Source organism: Carlito syrichta, unplaced genomic scaffold, assembly GCF_000164805.1.
Source record: "Carlito syrichta isolate Samal-C Ts95f unplaced genomic scaffold, Tarsius_syrichta-2.0.1 Scaffold304638, whole genome shotgun sequence".
Classification (NCBI taxonomy): domain Eukaryota; kingdom Metazoa; phylum Chordata; class Mammalia; order Primates; family Tarsiidae; genus Carlito; species Carlito syrichta.
In genome coordinates this window covers 734,703-760,227 of record NW_007248734.1, presented here as the reverse complement: position 1 = coordinate 760,227, position 25,525 = coordinate 734,703, and the positions used below count along the sequence as shown (strand labels likewise).

The 25,525-nt window shown below is 34.4% G+C and overlaps 1 protein-coding gene across 5 annotated transcripts in view; it reads right to left on the bottom strand.

Moving 5' to 3' along the window:
* Window positions 1–25,525, bottom strand: part of EPHA5 (EPH receptor A5) — a 363,799-nt gene that overhangs the window by 27,285 nt on the left and 310,989 nt on the right. For all 5 annotated transcript variants that reach the window (XM_008060513.2, XM_008060517.2, XM_008060515.2 and 2 more), the window contains 5 exons: window positions 19,886–19,953; window positions 18,132–18,257; window positions 17,219–17,404; window positions 3,819–3,880; window positions 2,168–2,377 (listed from right to left, as the gene is read on the bottom strand). In XM_008060513.2, the coding sequence (XP_008058704.1) occupies window positions 2,168–2,377; window positions 3,819–3,880; window positions 17,219–17,404; window positions 18,132–18,257; window positions 19,886–19,953 (652 nt within the window). The remainder of the gene's footprint in view (window positions 1–2,167; window positions 2,378–3,818; window positions 3,881–17,218; window positions 17,405–18,131; window positions 18,258–19,885; window positions 19,954–25,525) is intronic.

Here is a 25,525-nt window from a genome sequence, read left to right as displayed (position 1 = left end):
ATGTATGATTAATATTTCCCTCAGAATTGCACTTTGTTGATTACAGTAAGAATTAACCCATACTTGTTTTCCGGGTCTTCTGACTACCTATGTATCATTGATATTATCTGAAGTTCCTTTATCTTCTTATCCCTCAGTATGCAGATTTTCCATGAGCTGCCACCATACTTCATTTTAGAAGAGCAAGTCTTCAGGGTCTCAGCATCTTTGTCTCTCACCTGACACTATAGCATGACACACTGACACATACCTTGAAAAATCTACTTTTTGCACTTAACTAAGATACCAACCAACCATACTGGCGATTGACTTTTCTATAACCTCAGTCTTGCAGAGGCCAAGTTTGTTAAGTGTAACTCTAATTCCAGGAGAATTCTTAATTGAGGTTTCATTTAATCCAAATAATGACAATAATAGGTCTAGAAGAGGAAAGATATCCTATCACTTAATTTAGTATAAGCTGAACTTTGGAATGCTTTGTTTGCTTAGATAAGGTACATTTACCCTTCAACTTAGTACAAACCTTCAAATATTCATGGGCTACAAAGCAACAATGTAAAACAGTCTTATAATCAATTAAAATACTTAATTTTAAGAATATATCTTATTGTTAGGGTGAGGACAAAAGTGTTTTCTGTACTGAAACATAAGTTAATAAAATTGTGCAATGAAAATAATACTGTGATAAATATCTTCACGAGGGGTTTAGACATTGAAAATATCTAATTTGATGACATCAAAAATATATGATTAGCTGGGTGTGATGGCTCATGCCTGTAATCCCAGCACTTTGTGATGCTGAGACAGATGGATTACTTGAGCCTAGGAATGAGAGACCAGCCTGTACAACATAGCAAAACTTCATCTCTAAAAAAAAAAAAATTAGCCAGGCATGGTGGCACATGCCTGTTGACTCAGCTATTCCGGATGTTGAGGTGAAAGGATTTCCCTGAGACCAGGAGGTTAAGGCTGCCATGAGTCATGATTATTGTGACCATGACACTGCACTCCAGTGTGGGCGACAGAGTGAAACCCCAATGTAAAAGAAAAAAAAAGTGTGTGTATATATGTAAAACATATATAATTATTATATACAATTAAACAAATATCGTTTATCATACAGGAAAATCTGTCAATTCCATGCTATATCAATTCACCAAGGAATTACATTGCTGGAAAGGAATGTTGACTTATGCTGATTATGACAATATGAGTTAATGACCAATTTTCCATGAATATGGGCTAACAGTTTTTGTAGTAAATATGAAAAGCAATTAAGCATTATAATACTTCCAGTAAATCAAAAATTTTTTAAAAGAATAGCTCTTTTTATCTGCTACAGTCCTTAAACCCTTAAAAGGTGAGGTCATGATATTTCTACATTTATTTTACAAGTGAGAACATTGTAGAGTACAGAGCTTAAACTACCCAATAATGTCATACATGCTTATAAATTCATATATATGTATATATTATACACACACTATAAGTATATAATATATATTGCATTTAATATAGAATATTGTTTTAAATTCTTTTACGTTGAAGACTTTATATGATTTTTACATTGCATTTATTCCAAAGTGTGAATTATTATTTTTTTTGTTGTTGTTTTTGTTTTTTTGGTTTTTGGTTTTTTTTGAGTTGGAGTCTCACTCTGTTGCCCAGACTGGAGTGCAGTGGCCGCTCCCGGCCACCGCAGCCTCGACCTGCTGGGCTCCGGCGATCCTTCCGCCTCAGCCTTCCAAGTAGCTGGAACTACAGGCGTGCGCTACCACGCCCGGCTAATTTTTTGAGTTATTGTAGAGATGAGGTCTCGCCTGCCCAGGTGGGTCTCGAACCCGCGGGCTCAGGCAATCCACTCACCTCAGCCTCCCAAAGGTGTGGGATTACAGGCTGAGCCACCGAGCCCGGCTGTGAATTGTTATTTTTAGTATCTTTAGAAAAATGAATTATTGAAACTCAGAGGTGAATACTTTCCTTATCTAATTTTAATATTTAAATCTGCTGATATATAAAAAGGAAAATTATTTGGACTTTTGATTTTTTTTCTCTCACTTTTTTTTTTTCCTGACTTTGTTGCAGGAATGCCCTTTTCACTTTAACATTTTTGAAAAGTAAATGCCTATAGTCTAATGTTCCAGAAATGCACTCTGTTAGATCTTACCCTTGTGGTGTAAGCTGCCTCAGGATCATCTTCTAATACCCTGGAAAGTCCAAAGTCAGACACTTTGCACACAAGGTTACTGTTGATTAAGATATTTCTAGCAGCAAGGTCTCTATGCACATAGCCCATGTCAGAAAGGTACTTCATTCCTGCAGCGATGCCTCTCAGCATGCCAACAAGCTGAATCACAGTGAACTGACCATCATTTTTCTGTGAAAACAATGCAGAAATATTCATCTAACACCACCAATCACTTGGGGAGGGGAAGAGTATGAAGCAATCTTCCTTCAATCTCCAAATGTGTACTATCATTCATTAAAATTCATATGCAATTTCTATCTGAGGGAGAATGGAAAATATTAGAAAATATAGGACTAACTTGGCAATGTTTATCTGTCTTCTATCTGGTCAAAGCAGATAAAGGGTTTGAAAGCCCTTGTCAGAAATCTCATATAGTTGCCCTTTTGTGCATTATAACTCCTTTATTCTCAGTCATCAGAGGAGTTTGTTCATCACTCCAACCTAGTACCTGCTTTGGGTCAATACTGCAAATATTGTGAGATGAGTTAAAAGTAGCTAGCTGGATAGGCATATTGAGGTAAAAACTAAGTGACCAGAGTAGATAAGGGGGTTTCCGCAGCAGCATATGAGAGAATAATAACTGAGCAATGACCAGGACAATGTTAACAATTCTTGGAAGTTTGTCCTCTTTATCAAAGGTGCTGAACTTAATGCAGTCACACAGACACATAAAGCTCAACTGATGGTTATTACTAAATAAAGGCATGGTATGACTTTAAGAGACTGGAGAATTTGAAGGTATGTATATATCTATTTTTAAAGGCGACAGAATCGAATAGAGGCTGGAGTCCAGAAGAAAAATTTAGCTTATCACTGGACTACTATGAAATTCATTGTACAGGCTACTCTTATAATTATCATTAACACTCTTGTCTCATCACTTTTTCTAATCAATAACAATGGTCACTATATTGAAATTACAAACTGCCAGTCTATAGGTTAAATCAGGCCTACAAATGTTACCTTGTCTAACACAAGCTATTTACTAATAAAGTGAGTTGACAGCACTTAAAATTTGGAAACTTGCACATTAAAAAAAAAATGTTTTCTGAAATCTGAATGACCAGACGATACTGGCAACTTTCAATTAGCACATGACTTCTCTACTGGTACAAATAGTGATTGGTCTCACATGCTCATGATGAGCACTACACACTCCCATGTGACACCTTTGTTAATGATTTGCAGGAATCCCTTAGACACATTTTCTTCCTCTGTCCGACATCACATACTCTGAAAAAGTTAAGTACTTATAAAGGCTTATTTTTTCTTTTCCTTCATTTTTTCTTTTCCTTCCTTTTTTCTTTTCTTCCTTAATTCTTTTTCTTTTATGCTTTATTTGGAAAATTAACACATACATAAATAAAACTGCAAAGACGTATACCATTTGGACTTGTATTAAGTTTTCTGACAAGAACAATTTCTAATTCAAAGTTAATTTTGGAGTATAATTATTCTGATTCCATATATTTCTATTCTATTTAAAACTTTAGCTTAGAAATGGTCCAATTTCAACCTCACTGTCACAACCAATATATACATAACACTTTAAATTAGTCCCAAATTGTACCTTTAAAAATGTATCCAAAGAGCCATTCTCCATATATTCTGTTACTATCATCACTGGTTTACCTGAAAAGAAAACAAGAGTGATATAAACTGCTGCCCTTTGATTTTGCATTCTTATCTTAGAGAAGCTTACCCATAAGTTTCTATTAGTGTTCAAATTATGCATGTTGATTATTTTTAAAACGTCTTCTTTGAGTAGCAAGAAAAGTTCTTAACTGATGTTATCTTAGTGTAAGGAGTGGGTCACTAAGAAAAATGTATATCACAAGGTTAATCACAGATTGATATTTAAGAAAAAGATACACACAATTGCCAATATCAGAACTAATTTCTGTAGAAAATTAGTTTAAGGATGAATTCTATTTTAATGGCAGTATATAATATATCAACTAGCATCCAGAAAAACATTTGGAATGTATTTACCTTTCTCACAGTTCTAAATAAAAACTCCTAGCCAGGCTCGGTGGTTCAGTCTGTAATCCCGTGCCTTGGGAGGCTGAGGTGAGTGGATTACCCAAGCCCGTGGGTTTGAGACCTGCCCGGGCAACTTGGTGAGACCTCATCTCTACAATAAATAAAAAAATTATCTGGGTGTGGTAACGCGCGCCTGTAGTTCCAGCTACTTGGAAGGCTGAGGCGGAAGGATCGCTGGAGCCCCAGCAGGTCGAGGCTGCAGTGGCCAGGAGCAGCCACTTCACTCCAGTCTGGGAGACAGAGTGAGACTCCAACTCAAAAATAAATAAATAAATAAAATAAATAGATAAATAAATAAAAACTCCTGGGTAACTGTCTGGTTTATGAGCCCTTGAATATATGTTGTGCTTTCCTACTTTTATCTCTATGTTTTCACAACTCTTTCTTATGATTACTTCCCCTCCTCTGTTTGCAGTACACGTACAATATTCATTAATCCCATGTTTGTTTGTTTGTTTTTTTATTCTTCAAAGCCTTGTTCTAATTCCCTTTCCTATGTGAAAAATTCCCTTAGCAATAATCATTTCTGATGCAAGTTCTCTTTTCACATCTGATATTGATGTGTAGCCTAGAAGTTAGCTGGTCACACTCTGGTACCAAACTTCTTGACTTTTAATCTCAGAATAATCACTCACTATTATATGATCTTGAGCAAGTCAAATCTCTCTATGCCTCAGTTGTCTCATCTGTTAAATGAAGATTACAATGGCATTACATCATAGAATTGTTGTGACTATCCAAATCATATGGTTATCCAAGGCACATAGAATAGTGCCTGTTACTTTAGGATTTGCTATGAAAGGGTTATTATTATTTTATAAGTTTTATCAACTTTATATTTGTGGATTAACTTCCTTGCTAAATGGAAGTTGACTAAGATGATAGATCATTTGTTATCCCTTATAAAATTTTGACATTTTGCAGAGAGTAAGTCGGTAATACAAAATCAAATATTCACGCTATCCAAAAAAAAATTCTAAAACACAGTTGAAAGGTTTATCATTCTTCATTAACTTCACTATATTTTAAAAACATGTCCCTTTACTCTTTTTTTTGTTTTGAGTTGAAGTCTCACTTTGTCACCCAGATTGGAGTGCACTGACCGCTCCCGGCCACCGCAGCCTCGACCTGCTGGGCTCCGAGATCCTTCCGCCTCAGACTTCCAAGTAGCTGGAACTACAGGAGCGTGCTACCACGCTTGGCTGATTTTTTTTTTTTAATTGTAGAGATGAGGTCTCGCCAAGTTTCCCAGGTGGGTCTCGAACCCGCGGGCTCAGACAATCCACTCACCTCAGCCTCCCAAAGGCGCAGGACTACAGACTGAGCTACTGAGCCCAGCGTCCCTTTACTCTATAATAAAAGCATACTACATAAGTTTTAGGTGTTAATATAAGTTATTTTGTGTTAAGAAAAAAGAAAGCTATGGCAACAAAATTATATCTTATATGTCCATTAGTTAAACTGTTCATAAGCGGATTATGAAGGAAAACACACCCTATACAATTTTGAAATGCATTATAATTAATTGAATGGCATTCTCCAGAAGGTTATCTGTATTTTACTTGAGAACTGGTTAACTCATGTCACAGAATTAATGCTTGCATATTATACTTACTATATTATCAGTAGGTATAAATACAGACATAGAAAGTTTGACAATTACATATGAAAAATCAATAACTGATCATTCAAAGATCACTTAAAACTCAATATTTGAAATAATAAGATAGGACAGTCTAATTTTCACTTAGATAATTATCTTCTAATAATAATTTAGAAGTAATATTTCTTTTAAGTGATTGTGACAAGTAGATATTACAAAGACAGACACATTTTCCTCATGCTCTTTAAAATTTATAAAATTTTTCAAAAGTTTGTCTAAGATAATTTATTTGACATATATTTGCAGATGTCTATGATAGGTGAGAAATAAAATATGTATGGAATATGTATTGGAAATATAATCTGATCTGATCCTTGAAAAGTCAAGTGGTCACTAGTGTAATAAAAAGTGACCAGTATTCCAGGAAGAAAAGCAGCATGTGCCGAGGCATCTTTTCATAAAAGAGTCTATCAAGTTAAAATATGATCAGAACCCTGAAATTTTCTTTTTATAAATGAGGAAGTGAGAGAAGATGAAGTGAGGAATACTGATTTCAAAACTACATAAAAATATCATTTCTTAGTAGAAACAAAAGAATTATTTAGAATGCATTTGTAAATTCCTCTGATAGCACAACAGGGGGAAAAAGTTATATATTTTTTTCTCTTTAGTATAATTGGTAATCTATGTTCACCAGGAGATACATGCCTCCAAATTAAACTTTATTTTAATGATATTGCCATGCTCAATTTAAAGGACTTCAAGTGAACTCTAAAATAGACAACATTCTGCTATGCTTGGGCCCATTCTGTTGAATTCTCAGAACCCATTTTAGTCTTTTATTTCTGTCCAAAGTCCTTTTCTTTCAAGAACAGAAAACTAAAATACCTCTCCCGTGAGTGATAGACAAACTCTCCTGGCACAAGTACCTATGTGTCAGAATTCACACCAGCTATAACGTTGAAGTATCTTAGAGCATTCTGCTACACCAGACATTACTCCTTCATTTGCCCAATTTCAGGAATTCGGCCGGGAACTCATATAAGCAACACACATGGGTAACTCTGGTATCATTCTTTTTTTTTTTTAACCAAACAACACAGAAGTATTTCAATACATTTACAACTAATAAAGCCAAAAGAGTATGTGCCTGCTGAATATCAACCTTGATCTAATTAAAAGGAAGCCAAGATTTTCTGGAATCAGTTTGTGATTCCAGGAATCCTCCTGTGTGGCTCTTTGATTTTCTTTTTCCTCCCATCGTTTAGGAAAAAAAAAATCTATTGAGGGAGTTGTCATATTATAGTTGGAAAAACTGAATTTCAGCAAACAGCCAGGAAACGGAGTCTTAGTTTTTCCTACTTGGTTCTGCTCAGCTGATACCATGTAAGCAGACACCTTGTGCTTTAAAGCAAAACATTAACCTACATCTGTAATTACCTCATTTGCCCCGCATCTTTTACTTTTGTGTGACTTTTCCCATACACTTAACAACACTAGTTTTACACCACTTTCGATTTCTCTCTTCTCTTTTCCCTGAATTTCTTCTTTCTGCCTTTCTCCTCATATTTTAAGCTTGCTTCCTACAAATTTAGGCAAATATTGACCACTGCTCAACCAAGGTCTTGTGTGGGATTTGGATGGAATTCTCATGTAATAGTATTTATTTTTTGGAAAAATTTGTATCAGAAATTCAACTCCCATTTCACTGAACATAGAAGACAGGATTTACACTCTTTAAAAAATGCACCAATTAGACAACATTAATATCGAATGATATATATTTGGGAAAATAAGTTATTGTTTCTTAGGGAGATTGGCACCTGGGAGTTAATCCTGTAAGATTTTTCAGCTAGCATCACCTAATTTTAAAACATGGATTAATTATTTATGACAGTATAGAGTGTGATGTCAACCAAAAAAGATTATTTGAGAAATAAGATAAAGACCTAAAACACCTCTCATATTTCACTTAATGGGGTAAAGGCAATTGAAATGAATATTTACAAACAAGTATGATCTTCTTTTATTGACAAGAATAATACACTTTAAGATACACTCGATTATTTTTCATGCTTGAGTCATTCTAATGCTGATTACATTTAGTTTGGCTTATGTTTTGTCTCAGTTCCTACTAGCCTGCATGAATGACATAGCAATAATTAACATGGCTTACTTTAACCCTTGTAAATTCAATAAAACTGTATAAATCATTTTCCATTATCCAGCTGAAAGTACAGACAAAGAGTAGATCTACCAATAATTTTGAAAGCATATTACCAAAAATCAATATAAAAAAGAGCTCATAAAACATGTCAAAACATGATTTTAATCACAGAGTAGAGTTTTCATATTACTATCATTTACTGAGGACCCCATCTAGGCAGAATCTGGGAAGTAATAGAAACACATTATTTGTGGAAGTCACCTTTGTTATTGATAATCATAAAAGAACTCAAATTTATCAAGTGCCTGCCCTTTACAAGACCCTGCCATTATTAATTGTTATTAAAATGGTATAACAGTGATATTACAATAGACATATTTCAAGGAAAGAAAGAAAGGCTCAGAAAGGTTTACTATATTACTGGGGAAGCCTAGAATAAATTATATAAGAAGCAAGAGTGGGATTCAAATTAGATCTATCTGAATTAGTATAAAGGCTGTTTTACTTTCTTCACTATGATGTCCATAATTTCAAAATATTTTAAGTTTTATCTCATTATAAGATCTAACACATATTCACTTTTTTGTGTTAGTACAAACTTGGTAATCATGACTGTCATAACAAATTATTCAACCATTGACTGCAGAACTGGTAGAAATTCAACTTCTCTCAACAAATATTTAATTCTTACATATGATCATTAGCTATATACATTCCAAACAGTCTATTGTGAATTGACCTTAGACTCCACTTATAAAAGGTACCTAAAATAGTTAAACTCATAGAAAGCATAAAGCATAAAGGTGGTTGCCATCTTTATGTGAAAGTGAAGTGGGGTGTTGCTGTTCAATTTGTGTAAAGTTACAATATGCAAGAAAAAAAGTTCTAGACATCTGGCCTACAGTATTGTGCTTAGAGGTAAAAATACTGTACAATGCACTTAACATGTTTTAAGAGTGTAGATCTTATGGAGTGTGTGTGTGTGTGTGTGTGTGTGTGTGTGTGTGTGTGTGTGTGTTTTACCACAGTTAAAAATATGTTTGTTTCTTTACTATGTGATTTTTGGTACTAATATCCATCACAAATCTCTAAGAGAGAGCAGAATATGTCCCTCCCTCTCTTGATAATACTATCCTTTTCCACAATGTATCTCAAAGTAAAATAAATTTGAGAAATGTTAATCTAACCCTTGCTTCTCAGAGTATGATCCTTGACAAGCAGCATAGGTATGACTTGGGAGCTTATTAGATATGTAAAATCTCAGTTGCCAATCAGATCCACTAAAACAGATTCTGTATTTGAGCAATAGCCTCAGATATTATACCTCCCCAGGGTCACATTAACTTTTGTGAATCACTAAACTTGGCTACATCACAAGAATTGCAGCTAAATCTAGGCTTACTGTTTTATTTGCATTCATACTGTCACTCTGAAACCATTAGCCCATCAATAAGCACATGTTACCACTGTTCCATAATTCACTGGAAAACAATTGTCACTGGATTTCTCTTAGAAATATTTTATAAGACTGGTAAATAATTAAAAGTAAACCTGTGCTTATACTTATGCATCTATAGTTTTATTTCATTTTGCCATTCAGTTTGGGTTGTATTCCATTTAGTATACTAACACTTGAAGCTGTTTGAAATTACTTTTATTCTTACCCCAAGGAAAACAGAATAACATAAATATGGTGAATCGATTATTAATGATTAATGATCAACTAGAAAATAAGATTATGTTCTTGTAGTAGGACTAGATAAGACCTATTAAAAGAAAAAATAAATAAAACAACAAAAACAAAACCAAAAAATAAAAATAAATCATGAGACAGAACTTAGAAACACACTCAGGTATTACAATTCTTTTTTATAATTTTAATTTTGTAGACATGAGGTATCTCTATGTTACCCAGACTGGTCTTGAATTCTTGGCCTCAAGCAGTCCTCCTGCCTCGACCTTCCAAAGCTCTAGGATAACAGGCATGAGCCTCCATGTCCAGTCTAGGTATTATAATTCCTTCTTGGACAGTCTCCAAAGTTAGAGCCCTCTTTAATCTATGTAGTAGTATCAGTAGAAGATACTAATGCAAAATATCGACAAGATTTTAGTAAAGTTTGTTCCTGGCATTTTAGAAGTAAATGCATAAAAGTTTAAGAGGAGTCAATAAAAAAGAGAAAAAACTAAAAATAATAATAATAATAATTTTGTCTTGGTTCTTATTTAATAACTAACACATTTGCAAAAAGAATTTATAAAATTATTTCAGTTTGGAGAAATATTACAAAATCAAAGGCCTGTATATCTCACCTGAGACATCAGCATGAAATGTAAAATAGCGCAACAGCTAGAAATCCTAAGCTTTCCAAAATATCCTATTTTATTTCAGATTCTTTTTATTGACATAAACTTTCTCAATATATGTTCATTTTTCAAATTAAAAACAAATTAGAATTGTCCTGACATTGGTGAAAGTAAATCATACAGTAATTAACAAGGGAATCAGAAATTATATACTTTTCAGAGAAGATGGAAAATCTAAAATTATCAAATCTGATAACTTTGTTCTAATAATAGTGAAAATAGCTTTAAAACACGTTTCATTTACTAAGTCAATCTGTGGGTCAGTAAATTTATATTTCTATGGAACTATACTTATTTCACATGATTGACATTTAAATTATTTCAGGAAGAGCACTTGTAAATCTCTTGTAATCACTTTTTGTGTACTTATTAAACCCCTATATGTGCCTTAAATGAAAACAAGTACCAAATTAATGAGCCAGTTTTTACTTATACTTCAGCTTTAAAGTTGTTTGTTTTTGTTATGGTTCGTCACTGGTTCATAAAACTTGATTTATTTTTATGCAATAAAAAACATAAAACTTAAGCAAACTCATACTTCAAACTTTATATTTTTACTTCACAGGGCTAAAGGTAAATCAAATTTTTACACACAACATCTGTAATTGTATTCTAATAGACATCTCAAATTTAACATGTTCACAACAGAACTACTGATTTCTAAGCATAATTTTGCTCCCCTCAAACTTTTCCCCATAAATTACAACTTCTTTTTTTGAGGTACTCAAGACAAATGATATATAATTATTGTTTTAATAAAATCAGTAAATTTAATTAATTATTATAATTTAACGTAGTTATTGACCCCTCTTATATTTCTCACACTCTACAGCCCATCCACAAGATTGTCTTCAAAACATCTACAGAATCCAACCACTACTCTCTATCATGCTGGTTCATTAATCTGATCTGATCCATAATGATCTGTGAAAAATGTCAGTAGCTTCCTCACTACCTGCCTGTTTCAATCCTGGCTCTTATGATCTGATTTCAAACCAACAATCTGTCTGATCCTGTTCATGTATAAATCAGAGTCTATCACATCTTGGCTCTAAAGTCTTCAAAGCTCAGATTACAGGATGGTCTTTGCAGGAACCAAAAGTTCTTACACTGTCTATCCTCCTGCCACGTCCTTAAGCTAAGCTCTTTGGAGACTCCTCTCACTCATTCCATTGCAGCAACACTGACCTTGTTGTTTCTTGAACATTCCAGGCAAGTTCAATTAGTGCTCTTTTACTCTCTCTTCCTGTAACTATCTGTCCCTAAATGTTCATAAGACCCACATCTTCACTTTTTTTCAAGTCTTATCTAAGTAAAATAGAAACCACTAGCTTTCAACAGAAGCAATACCTAATTCCTTTAACTTGTTCATTTTTCTTTATTTAACATATTATTGTAAGTATATTACTTCATTTACTTTCTATCTCTGTCACGCAGAGTTAAGCTCTACAAAGGCAGAAACTCAGTCTGTTTAATCTCTGCTGTATTCCCACTGATTAATAGAGATAGACATATATTCAGTGATCAATTAGTATTTATTGAATAAATGAATATTTCTTGTCAAGTGTATACAGGATGATGAAATATGAGATTGGTTATAAACACTTTTAAGACCTTGGGTTTTGGAGTCAAAGCTATTTTAAAATCTGACATTATTCCATGCTACTTTTATGATATTGGAAAAGTTTTTAAACTCTTTAATATTAACTTTTCTCATTTGTTAAATAAAGACAAATATTAATGACTAGAGCATAGCATTATTGTGCAGACTAAAAGAGATAACAGACAAAGAGAACTAAGCTTAGTAAACTCTTAACTTAATGTTAATGATTAGTAGTAGTAATAGCTGATATATGCAAGAAACTGTGAAAGGATTCTCAGGCAATGTTATTCCTATGAATTACAATTTTTGGAAAGTCTAGGTTTCATAGAATAAGGTTTTGTTATTAAAATATAAGTAAGCTGGGCTCGGTGGCTCAGCCTGTAATCCCGCGCTTTTGGGAAGCTGAGGTGAGTGGATTGCCTGAGCCCGTGGGTTCGAGACCAGCCTGGGCAGTGAGACCTCATCACTACAATAAATAAAAAAATCAGCCAGGCGTGGTAGCGCATGCTTGTAATTCCGGCTACTTGGAAGACTGAGGCGGAAGGATTGCCGGAGCCCAGCAGGTCGAGGCTGCGGTGGCCGGGAGCGGCCACTGCACTCCAGTCAGGGCAACAGAGTAAGACTCCAACTCAAAAAAATAAATAAATAAATAAAATAAAATATAAGTAATATCATTCTTACTAGGTTAAAATAGTTACCTAAGTCCAATTTATTTTTTCACTATTTTAATTTAATTGCATTTTAAAGATGTGGGGTACAGGTCAATATTAACTACACAACTAGGCTGTATGTAGGTAACATTTATTTATTTTATATTATTTATTTACTTATTTTTATTTTTTGAGTCAGAATCTCTCTCTGTCACCCAGACTTGAGTGCAGTGTCACGCTCACTGCTACCACAGCCCCGACCTGCTGGGGCTCAGGCAATCCTTCCACCTCAGTCTTTCAGGAACCACAGGTGTGCGCCACTGCGCCTGCCTAATTTTTTGTTGTTGTTGTTGAGTTAATGTAGTGATGAGGTCTCGCCATTTGCTCATGCTGGTCTCGAATTCCTGAGTTCAGGCAATCCTCTCATCTTTGCCTCCCAAAATGCTGGAATTACAGGCCTTGGCTGCCGCGCCCGGCAAAAGTTAACTATTTTAATTTCAAATATGTCTTTTTAAAAAAAAATTACCTAATGCATCTGGCCCTGTAGAATATAAACTTGTGTCAGTTTCTAGAAGCTCATTGCACAGCAAGGGTGATAAAACATGAGCAGATATAACTATGATATAATATATAGCATAATAAAGTGCAGAGAAAATGCTACTGGCATTAGACAACTGTGTCTGGCTAAAGATTTATTCATTCAGCAAATACATGAAGTGATATACATGCTGAGCATGGATCGAGGAACACACAAATGAGCAAAAAAAAAAACCATTGCTCTTCGATGCTTGTATTCTGAAGCTTGTATTCTAATGTAGAACTGGATAGCTTTCTTTACTCAGCTATTTAATATTATTGAAGGCATAATTTATGCCAAGCAGGCACTCAGGATTGAGGACAAAATGAAGATAAATGACACTGATCTCATGGAGAATGTTACATTTGAATTAAACTTGAAGGTCAAATAGAGAGTAGGGAGGACATTCTAGGGCTAAGTGAAATGTCTCAAAGGGACACAAGGATAAGGTAGAGTTTTCCAGAAAGAAAAAAAGTAGGATATGGAAATGTGACAAATCATATTAGGTTAGCCTCAAAGTCTATGGATTTTTGTTGATCTGTTTGCTTGTTTGGTGATGAAACATGACAGGAAAGTAGTGATTTAATAATAGCTATCTGAGGGCAATGTGTATGGAATGAGTTAATGTGGTAAAATGTTAAAATGGGAAGACTAGTTGAAAACTGTTGGAGTAGGCTTAATTGATATATAATAAGGTCTATCAAAAGGAAATGATTTTAAGATAGATTTGAAAGGTAGTTACAAATTTATATGTCAAAATTGTCTAGTAGTTTAAGTAATCAATGCCATTGGATTTGCCATCTTCTCAGATATAGAAAGAAAAACAGAGATTTCACTAATGTTATTCGAGTATTTCGTTTAAATTTATTAATTCTACAGAAGAATTCAGCTGATTCATACATGATGCTTGATTAAGAAATAACCACGATTAATTTTAAGACTCAATAGAAGTATCCTTTTAGTCAGGTTGGATAACAGTTTTCCACTGGTAATAGAAAAATCTTAAAGAACTGAGAACACTGCAATAGAAAAATTATAACGTTTTCTTCATTTTATCCTTTTTCTTGAAACTCATTAAATAGTAAAAGCTGGCATTGTGTCTATTACAACAGTGTCTTGCATTGCAAATAAGTCAAGCTAAGACCTGTGGGTTTTCTTTATATCATTTGTCATGAAAGCTCTCTAGAATACACACACACACACACACACACACACACACACACACACACACACACACACATATACATACGTACATATATAATAGATGTGTCTTGTTTTGCAACAAGTCACAAAAGGTATTTAAATGGGGGTTCAAGCTTCTTCATTTGCGGCAGTGATAGTGAAAAGATGAAAGCTCACTATGATACCACCCATAGGAGTGCTAATTCAGACTCCCAACCTCAGCTTCAATCAGAAAAATCACAAGATTTAGTTGCACTTATGTTCATTATCTGTGTGCTGCACATTGAAAATAATTGCTGAATCAATTAGCATCAGATCAGAGAGCATGAAATTAAGGACACAAATAAAGTGAGTTGCAACATGGTAAATTAAAACAAGTTGAAGACTTCCTAGGTTGAACATCAATAGCTATGTTTACAAAGGGGGGATATAGTTTCAATTCATATGGAATAAAAAGTAGAAACAAAGAAATATTGTAAGTATTTACATTTTGCTTTACATATATGTGTGTATATATATACACACATGTATATATATGCATCCTCATGATGAATAGTGACATCAGTCAGATTATTTGACTAGGAGACTGGAAATTTAAACTGTCTTCCCAACCACGGTACCATTTTTTAAACTGTAATTCTCAAAATCTCGATATGCTCATTTGTTGAATTTAACATTAGCTTCTAAAAATAAAGTTTTCAAATAGGTAGGTATAAAATGTATGCGGAATTTAACTTTATTAGCATAAAAGGTTGTCTTAGTATATCTCAATCAGAATCCATTCAAACAAAACAAGTTCTGTAATAAAGCAAGTGTCTGTTAATGTAGATGTATTTTCACATCACATCCTTATTTTAAATATTCCCATGAATTCATCAAACGATATAATTGTTGTAAAGCATTTTTATTTATTTTATCCCACTCAACAATATGCTTTTTTTCCTTATCTCATTCCTGTCTCTCTTTTATCTCTGCAACACCCCCCACCGTACTTTACCAATCTATTTTTTCAGGTAAGATCTCAGAATGCCTATTTTACTTCAGTGATGCCTTCTCTGGATTGCCATCAAGGGAATAATACTGTATGGCTATGTAAAGAACTTCAGACAGAAACATACATAAGTTTTGAAGAAACCCACATGTCTGCAGGTTATTTTACTCCTTTGCTATATTCCTCTATAAGCATCTTTACTAGAGATGTGTGTCTCTTTGAGGCACAGAGAAAGAAAATAACCCAAAAATACAAGCTGATTCAAATTTCACTCAATCATCAGGATTTTTTTTTTTTTTTTTTTTTTTTGGTGTGGTCTTCTTCTGGCACTCGTGATAGCTTTCTGCGTTCTCATCTATGAACTATTGTGATTGAATCATGAGTTAGGAATTAACCTGTTATTTCTAGGTAAAAGTAATTACCTTGTTAAGACTAGGAAGGTATTTTGTTGTATTTTGTCCTCTTCATTGTCAAAAGGTTTTGTTGTTGCTGTGATTTTGTTTTTGTTTTCACACAAAAGCTAACTGGCATAAATTCATTCCCAATGAATTGAAATCACTTATTAGGTTAGGAGCATTTGTTGAATACACATTGCTTGTATACACATTTGGCATATATAATTTAAAACTTGACTAATAAAAACTGAAAATGCTTAAAACAAAGGGAGTAGAGAATAACCTGTGCCAAAGTTTTTAGATGACTTTTGGTAATAATATATAGGGCAAGCCGGGCTCGGTGGCTCAGCCTGTAATCCCGCGCCTTTGAGAGGCTGAGGTGAGTGGATTGCCTGAGCCCGCGGGTTCGAGACCCGCCTGGGCAGCGAGACCTCATCTCTACAATAAATCAAAAAATCAGCTGGGCGTGGTAGCGCATGCCTGTAATTCCGGCTACTCAGAAGGCTGAGGCGGAAGGATCGCTGGAGCCCAGCAGGTCGAGGCTGCGGTGGCCGGGAGCGGCCACTGCACTCCAGTCTGGGCGACAGAGTGAGACTCCAACTCAAAAAAAAAAAAAAAATAATATATAGGGCATTATAGATAAAGGAAGAAATCAGAACACACAGGAATTATTTTTTTAAAAGAATGAACAAAAAGATAATGAAAACTTCAGTTATGTGCCGTGTACTTGACTGAAGGATTGAAAAATGACTCAAATTCCTTTTGTTGGTAGACTTAACACATGAACACATTTATAAGACACCTACAAACTTAAAAGAGATGTGATATTCTAAATATTTCTGAGTAAACACTAGATTGTTATAACAGTATGTAATAATAATAATAATTAGTTACAAGGAAATTTCCCTGTCTTCTGAAACTATTGCTTTCCCTAGAACTATTAAGATATCTTTAAAAATGAATAAAATAAATGCATCGAATTATGAAATAATACTTAAAAGGTGGCATTACTATGGTTATAGTAATCCTATTACACGTTAAACTTCAATGCCTCAATCAAAACTTTGAAGTTAATATTTCATTAGGATAAAAAGTGAAAGAGCCAGTAGAAAGAAAATGCTGATTCCTTTACTGCTTCTTTTATCTGAATACAGTTTTTCCTGGCACTGAATTCAAAGGAAATGGGTCAGTATATATGTTTTGAAAAATAATACATAAAAATTCAGGTTCATTGAAAATCTGCTTTGACAAAATTCTACTAATATACAGGACAAATATGAAGATTAGAGAAATTAATATATTACTATGTTTAGTTTCTCTTTAGCATAAAAATGAATAATAATCTAGAAAGATAGTCATCATATGCACACATGCATAATTTGACATGATACTTACTTTTGGTCACAACACCTTCCAAATGGATGATGTTAGGATGATCAAACTGTCCCATGATACTTGCTTCACCTAGGAAGTCTCTGCGTTGTTTTTCAGTATAACCTACTTTAAGGGTTTTGATAGCCACAGGTAATTCTCTTTTTCCTGGTAGTTTCAAACGTCCACTACAAACTTCACCAAATTCACCTTGTGATAAAGATGGAAAAAACATAAATGTATCTGAAATTATTGCTCTAATAATACTCGAATGCATTCCTAGAGTACCAAAAAAGAGTTGAAAAGGGGAGTTCAAAATTCATTATCAATGTTAGTAGAAATAAATGGTACACTGGAAAAAACCATCTGCAGATAAAAGACTTTGAGGGTTAGTAGCTTCATCTGTCTCACCTACACAAGTCTAAATGACAATGTTAGAAAGAAAAAAAATGAAAAGCAATTGATTGAAAGTCACTTTTTCCTCAATCTCTTTCTACTGTAGTAGTACTATTAATTAGAAAAGTAGAGAAGGTCATAGCTAGAAAAAATAAAAAAGAATTTAAAGGCAGAGATGTAAATACAGAATTATGAAAACACTTTTGAATACTAAAATTACTAAATGTACATGGATGTATATGTATACACACACACATACATATATATGTGTGTGTGTGTGTGTGTATACAGCAGTAAGTGGTGAAACAGTAGCTATTTGGAAATTGGTTTTGCTAGTTTTTTTTTTTTATTTCATAAACCAGATATTTGCTGGTTTAAGCATTAGCTATACAGAAGACTGCATTAAAAGGTGATTAACTATATACCAATTTGAATGCAAGCCAATTACAAAAGATTAAAAACATTGTGTGTTAAATAAGGACATTGCTATATTACATACTAAATTACAAACAAAAGTTAAAAGTCAGAGTTAAATACATACCTGCCCCAATAACTCTCTCAATGGTGATACATGAAGCTTCTATCTCCTTGGCAAATTCATGGACAGCTTGATTGGGATCCTCATAGGTATGTGGATCAATATAAGTTCTTACTCCTGGAAGTTTAACTGTAAAAATAAATGGGCATTAAGTTAGAAGTGGTTGTGTTGGATGAGCAAAATTATTAACTTTATTAATATGCTAGTATATCTTAAACCTCTGATTCCTCGAAGAAGCTGAGCTGCAGGATAAGCCCTCTCTAGAGTTACGAGATTCATTTCTACAGATGTATCACTTCTATAACTTTATTTTTTTAAGGTAGGTAGATAGATAGATAGATAGATAGATAGATAGATAGATAGATAGATAGACAGATAGAATGATTTGAGTTGGAACCTCACTCTGTCTCCCAGGCTGGAATACACTGGCATGCTCACAGTTACTGCAGTCTCGACCAGCTTGGCTCAGGCAATCCTTCAGCCTCAGCCTTCCAAGTAGCTGGAACTACAGGTGTGTGCCACCATGCCCAGTTATTTTTTCTTGATTTATTGTAGCGATGAAGTCTCGCCAAGTTGTCCAGGCTGTTCTCAAACTCGTTGGCTCAGGCAATCCTCTCACTTTGGCCTCCCAAAGTGCTGGGATTAGAGGTGTGAGTCCCCGCACCTGGCCTATTTTTATAACTTTAAACATCTAGATTGTTGGCATGCACCCAAAAATGCATGAATGATGACATATCCAAATACATACATATTTCAGTGACAATATTCAGAGAAACTCTGAGGCAAATTATAAGCATTTTGTTTATTAAGCTGGACAGTAAAATACTAGTGTTTTATTTGCTAGTTTGTTATTCTCTTTCATTTAGAAATATTGTCCCTGATTGTTCATTAAAATTTTGCAAAAAAAAAATTGAAAATGACCTTTCAGGTGGTATGATGCAGTAAGAATGATCCAGGAGTCAAAATGAAAAGTTTTACTTCTCACTCCACTTCTGTTACTGCTTGACATATACAAAACTCTCATGTCCTAGGAGTTTAAAGCTACCATGAACACTCTCATAGTGTTTTTTGAGATAAAAAATATTAAATAAGAGAGAACTTGAGATGGACTCAATGCTTTGTGGCACAAGTTACAGGTTTAATGATTTTAGCTTTTTCGATCATGGCAGAGTGACAACAACAAAAGAAACTCTTTGTGTCATTCATTCAGCAAATCAACTCACACTGTACTATTCATGGAAAAGTGAACATATTAAAAGGCCATAACTAGACCTCATTTGAGCTGATTTTTAAAGCTCTTTATTAAAACTTGATTTTATAAATTTTTAAAAAGCACAGTATTTTTCAAGTTATTTGAACCAAGGTTGCTGCTGCAGGAGGAAAAATATCTTAAAAATTATATTCATTTAAACTGGTGGTGCTATTTAATGATAGATTTCTACTCATTGTGTTGCTAGGAATTAGAATTATTAGCTTGGAAATTTGGTCCAAAATATATTTTTCGATGTTAAGCAAAAATTTTAATGACTATTATAAAAGTATACTTTGAAGAACTGAATAAACCATTCAACTGTTGTCTAGCACCAGCCAGCAACACTCAACTCACATTCTTTATAGGAATGTAACAGAACACATAATTTGTATAAAGCAATATTTTTGGTCAGTTATCTGAGTACTTTTACCTTGAGAAAAAACTAAAATAACAATAAAGTAGCCCCTATGTTGTTTTTTGTTTTTATTTTTCACAATTTGCTTACTGTGCCCATTATGAAAATGCATCTTTTCCTCTTCTGGGTCTTGCTTTGCTTTGCTGTAGCCACACCGCCTGGAACAAAGTGAGCGAGAATTAACCACATCTGAAAGTGGTGAATCAAATACATCAAGTCTAAAAGCACGAAACATGATTTATATTGTCACAACCCTAAACAGATTTTCATACTAGCAGTTTGGAGTAACACCAACACTCCTTTTTAATAAAACCTATTTCCCTACCCAGTATTCCTCACTCTCAGTAAATAATCTTGCCTAGATTACACTATACCTGAAGCCATCCAAACCGCTTGAACTTCCCCTCACCAAATGCCATGTACCAGACAATGTTCTGCTCTTTCCCATTTTTACTTTTTTTTTTTTGGTGCCAGCTCAGAGGTCACCTTCTTTCTCTAGATGAGTTGCCCCAAAGTGAAAATGATTGAATAGTCTCCCATCTTCAGCATCCTGCTCAATTGATTTTTGTTTTTCCTCTCTTCCATTTTGGAGTCTTTGGCTGGTCCATTTTTGACACACATCTACTCAGATCTTTATGAAATTCAACACAAACTCCAAAGCTTCTCAAGCACACTTTTCAAACTGCTATCGCGCCTCTTTTTCTCAACTTTCCACAAGTTTGCGAGTCCTTGCAAACTGCTCTTATTACTGACAAAAATCTGTCCTGAGATTCACAACTGCCATCTTAACTTCTAAACACAGTGACTTTATTTTAGTTTTTAATTATTCTTGATGGACTAAAATCTCTAATTTAATTATTCTTGATGGACTAAAATCCCTAACTACTTTTCTGATGCTCTTTGCTCCTTTATACATTCAGGTATGGAGATTTTCATAGGTTGTCCACATGGACTTCTGTGGTTCTCTCCTCTCAACCTATCAATTTCTAGCAGTTTAATTAACAACTCCACTACTCTGATTTAATTTGTTTTGAGAACTATTATTTCTGATTTCTTTTATAGGGATACTTCACTGACATTCAAACTGAGTGGACCTAAAAATGAAATCAGTGTATTTTTCCTTACTTCTTTTAACCATGATCTGCCTTCTTTTTCTGTTAATAACACCACCACTGCCCTTCGTTCCTTAAAAACAAAGCCTTATACTTGTGTCTTATACAAGAAATTGCCATATCTCAAGAATTATTCAATATGTATGTCTTACGATCCAGCTCTTCCTTTTCATAACTTCTATTATTTTCTCAATTAAGGCCTTGTTATTTTTCATCTGGATTACCCTAAGTGCCTTCAAAATGATGCCCCTCCACTCTATAACTCCATTCTTTCACTATTCTAGACATGGCTATAGCCAAATAACACTATGCAAGGTATTTGTATATTGCATTAGCTGGATATTGCGAAATCTTTTATAAAAGTAAGATAACAATTTCTAAATATAGCAGCAGCACACAATTCTTGCCTCAACTCCAATTGTTCATATTCAAATGTACTAAACTGTCTTCCAAAAATCTCTAAGATAATTTCTGCATGCTTCTATACATTTCACATATTGGTCCTTCATCAAGGATGTTCTTACTGATAATTTCCAACAAAATACAGTTCTATTTTTTGCTTTCTTTATATTTTCTCCCTGAAACTCTAACTTAATGTAATATTTTCCATTCTGAGCAAAACAGCTTTCTGTTCCCCCTTCATGATTTGATTCCCAATTTAAAATACAGCATGGTCTTTTGAGTATTTTTTTTTTCTTTCTTATTACTTCAGCTTCTTGAATGGCAGCAACTAGCGTTCGTTTAAAAATTTATGCAGTGACCTAGCTCCTGACTCAGAGTTGATACTAAAGAGATTTGTCACGCTGATGAATAAATGAATGAGTGAATGATGATTTGATTGTGTCTACACAATGACAGGTGTTTGGAGCAAGAATGTGATGATGAATACTGAGTTGATGATTAACCATACAACATTAAACAACCGGCTAAAATAAAAATATTTAAATTAGATTTAGTGAAACTCCAAGAAAGCGCTTTTACTATTCATAAGTTCCCACCACAACACTGAGTTTGTTAAAAACAAAGTTTCCATTTATTTCTGCATTAAGAAATTACAGACAAAATGATAGACTGACAAAATATTTTCATTACAAAGCTCTTTGAAAAATACTGTGTGAAGTAAATAAAGGATCTATTAAGCATGTACTAACAGAGACTGTTCTTTGGTTACATCTTCTAGGATACTTTTCAAATATTTGTATATTTTCATAAAAAATAGAAAATATTATCTTTTTCTACCAAGAAATTGCATATATATTACAAAAAATGGTCAGGACAACCTGTCTTTATGTCTTTTAAATTTTTTTTAATCATATGAAAGAACTGGTAATTTATTAGTAAAATACTGTGAGTAAATTTTGCATAAACTTTAAGTAATATACTTAATACATATAATATTCTTGGGTGAGGAAAAATGCACATCTGTAATCTGGTAACTTTTCAAATCTGATTCATAACACTTAGATGCATTTGTCATTCAAGGGGTCTCTAGGTATCTCAAATAACCTCATCCCAGTGAAATGGAGAGAATAAACAAATATAGGAAATCATACTGAAATTATGTTTGGTCTATTCAATCTAGGATTTAAACTGTTTTAATAAATTGTTCATGATTTTGCTAGAAATTGCATTATTCTTTCAATCTTTAATGCATGTGTCTCTAAGAGAGCAGTTATTAATGTTTATTTTGAACAATGTCCTAAGAACAATTTTGCAAAATTATCTTTAGATTTATGTTATTTAAATAATACTGACCCCAAAAAAAGTTTGTTAAAGGAATTCTACAGAGGCCTAAAAGCTGTAGATGTTCTTACAGTTTGCATTAGAAAACCAACATCCATTCAACCTTCAACCTTTCCACCTTCAAATAAATAAATAATAAATCTTCAAAAAAATTATGTCCTAAAATAGCCTTTATCATTAAATAAGTCTCATGGATATTTAAATTGCATGCAAATTCCTCATATGAAAATGGAAATAGAACTTTGGATTTCACACACACACACACACACACAAAAAAAAAGATTTGGTGAGGAGCAGTTAACATTTTATTATCTAGGGTGAGAGTCTGGAGGGCAGTAGAGAGTCCGGAGGACAGTAGAAAGGAGTCATTTTTGACAATGGGCATCTCTGGAGTCCTATTTACATATACGGCTGCATGTCATATGACCATATACAATTAAGTTCTGGAACCCCCCAAAGCATCATTAAAACAAGCTTCAACAAGATACAGCAAGTAAAGCAGCTGGCAAAGACTGGCACTCAGGCACTGGCTCAGCCTCACTGACAAAGTATAGCAGGAAGCCTGTTCATTCAGTGTCATGCTTTGTACCTGCTTCAGATGCATAATTTTAACCAATCAGACAAACAGTCAATAAATATGTCATTGTGTATGTAAATTATGCCTCCTACCTTCTGGGAATTATGTCTTTTTTTCTGAATGAAAAAGAAACAGGGTTTTTTTTTTTTCATTTTGCTTCATATAACAAAAATAATGAGCTCTGAAATGATTATACTAAAAATATCTGTGGTGTTTGTACTTAGAGGAATCATCTTCTAATCATTCATACTCATGTTCTTCTAGAAAACAATGTGGTTTTATTTTTAAAACCACATAATTTGGACATGAGAAATCATATGTAGGCATAAACCATATTCATTGATTAATACTTATTAAAAAGTCCTAGATAGACACTTGATATATAAATATAGCAATGACAGCTGGGCTCGGTGGCTCAGCCTGTAATCCCACGCCTTGGGGAGGCTGAGGTGAGTGGATTGCCTGAGCCCGCGGGTTCGAGACCTGCCTGGGCAGCGAGACCTCATCTCTACAATAAATCAAAAAATGAGCCGGGCGTGGTAGCGTGCGCTTGTAGTTCCAGCTACTTGGAAGGCTGAGGCGGAAGGATCGCCGGAGCCCAGCAGGTCGCGGCTGCGGTGACCGGGAGAGGTCACCGCACTCCAGTCTGGGCGAAGAGTGAGACTCCAACTCAAAAATAAATAAATATAGCAATGACTTCGTGGGTGATTTAGAAACTAATTCATTTTCTCCCACGACAATTCTAAGTAGTTAGGTAACTTATCCCTGGTAACAATAATTCAGAACCTCAAAACTTGACTACTGTCATAACTTCTGAATTTGGATATTTGAAATTTCCATAACACATAATATAATAAACAATAATCTTTATGTAAGGATGGGGTGCCAATTAATAATTGAGTTGGTATAAATTGGGAGTTGAGAATAAATTTGGGATAGGAATGCTAAGCACTCTAGAGTACTAAGTAATGTACAGAAGGGACAATTTATTAAATGGTACCCCCGTGGCCAGTGAGAAAAGATGAATGACTGGAGAAGTCAAAAGAGAGTGTAAATCATTGTTCAACAACAATCTCCAGGCAATCAGGTTTTTCCATTGCTTTAGGCTACAGAAATGAGCACAATATTTTTTTCACCTTAATCTAAATAAAGTCGGCTGGGATACAATAGCAGAAGTGGTTTTGTATTGCTAATTTCTTTAAGAGTCAGGCACAGTGGCTCATGCCTGTAATCCCAGCACTTTGGGAGGCTGAGACAGGATGGCTTGAACCCAGGAGTTCAAGACCAGCCTGGACAACATAGTGGGATCTTGTCTTTACAAAAAGAAAAAAAAAAAAATTAGCAGGGTGTGGTGGCATGTGCTGTAGTCCCAGTTACTTTGGGGGCTGAGGCAAAGAGTAACATGAGCCCAGGTAGTTGAGGCTGCAGTGAGCCGTGATCATGCCACTGCACTCCAGCCTGAGGGACAGAGTAAGACCCTGACTCAAAAAAAAAAAAAAAAGAGTGAGCACATGCAGTGCCTAACCGCTTATTTTTCTACTTATATACTGATTAAGTAATGCTTTTCAGGCAGGCGTGGTGGCTCAAGCCTGTAATGCCAGCACTTTAGGAGGCCGAGGAGAGAGGATAGCCTGAAATCAGGGGTTTGAGACCAGCTTGGGCAACTTGGTGAGATCTCTTCTCTACAATAAATCAAAATATTACCAGAGGAACTCAAATCATTCTATAAAAAAATACTTGTACAAATATGTTTTTTGCAGCTCTATTCACACAATAGCCACAACATGAAACCTACCATGCCACCCCTTGAAGTTGGACTGGATTTAAAAAAATGTGGTACATATACACAATGGACTATGATGCAGGCATAAAGAAGGACAAACATATGGACTTTGAAGCAACTAGGATGGATTTAGAGTCTGTCATGCTCAGTAATCTATCACAAAAAAAAGAACAGAGTACTATATGTTCTTACTCATAAGTGGACCTTGAACAATTATCACAATATTGTAAGAAAGGGATTGGCAGTAGTGGGAAACTGCTAGGGGAGGCGGGTGGGATTGGCAGTTGAGGGAAACTGCAATGGGGTGGGGGGAGATGTGCACACCTCATCAACAAGAGTATCTGCATAATGAATATTTGCATATCTCACTCTGAATTGTACCCCACATCATTAAAATAAAAAAAAATTAGAAAGTTAAAAAAAAAAACAACCAGGTGTAGTAGCATGTGCCTGTAGTTTCAGCTACTTGGAAGGCTGAGGCAGAAGGATCACCTGAGCCCAGCAGGTTGAGTCTG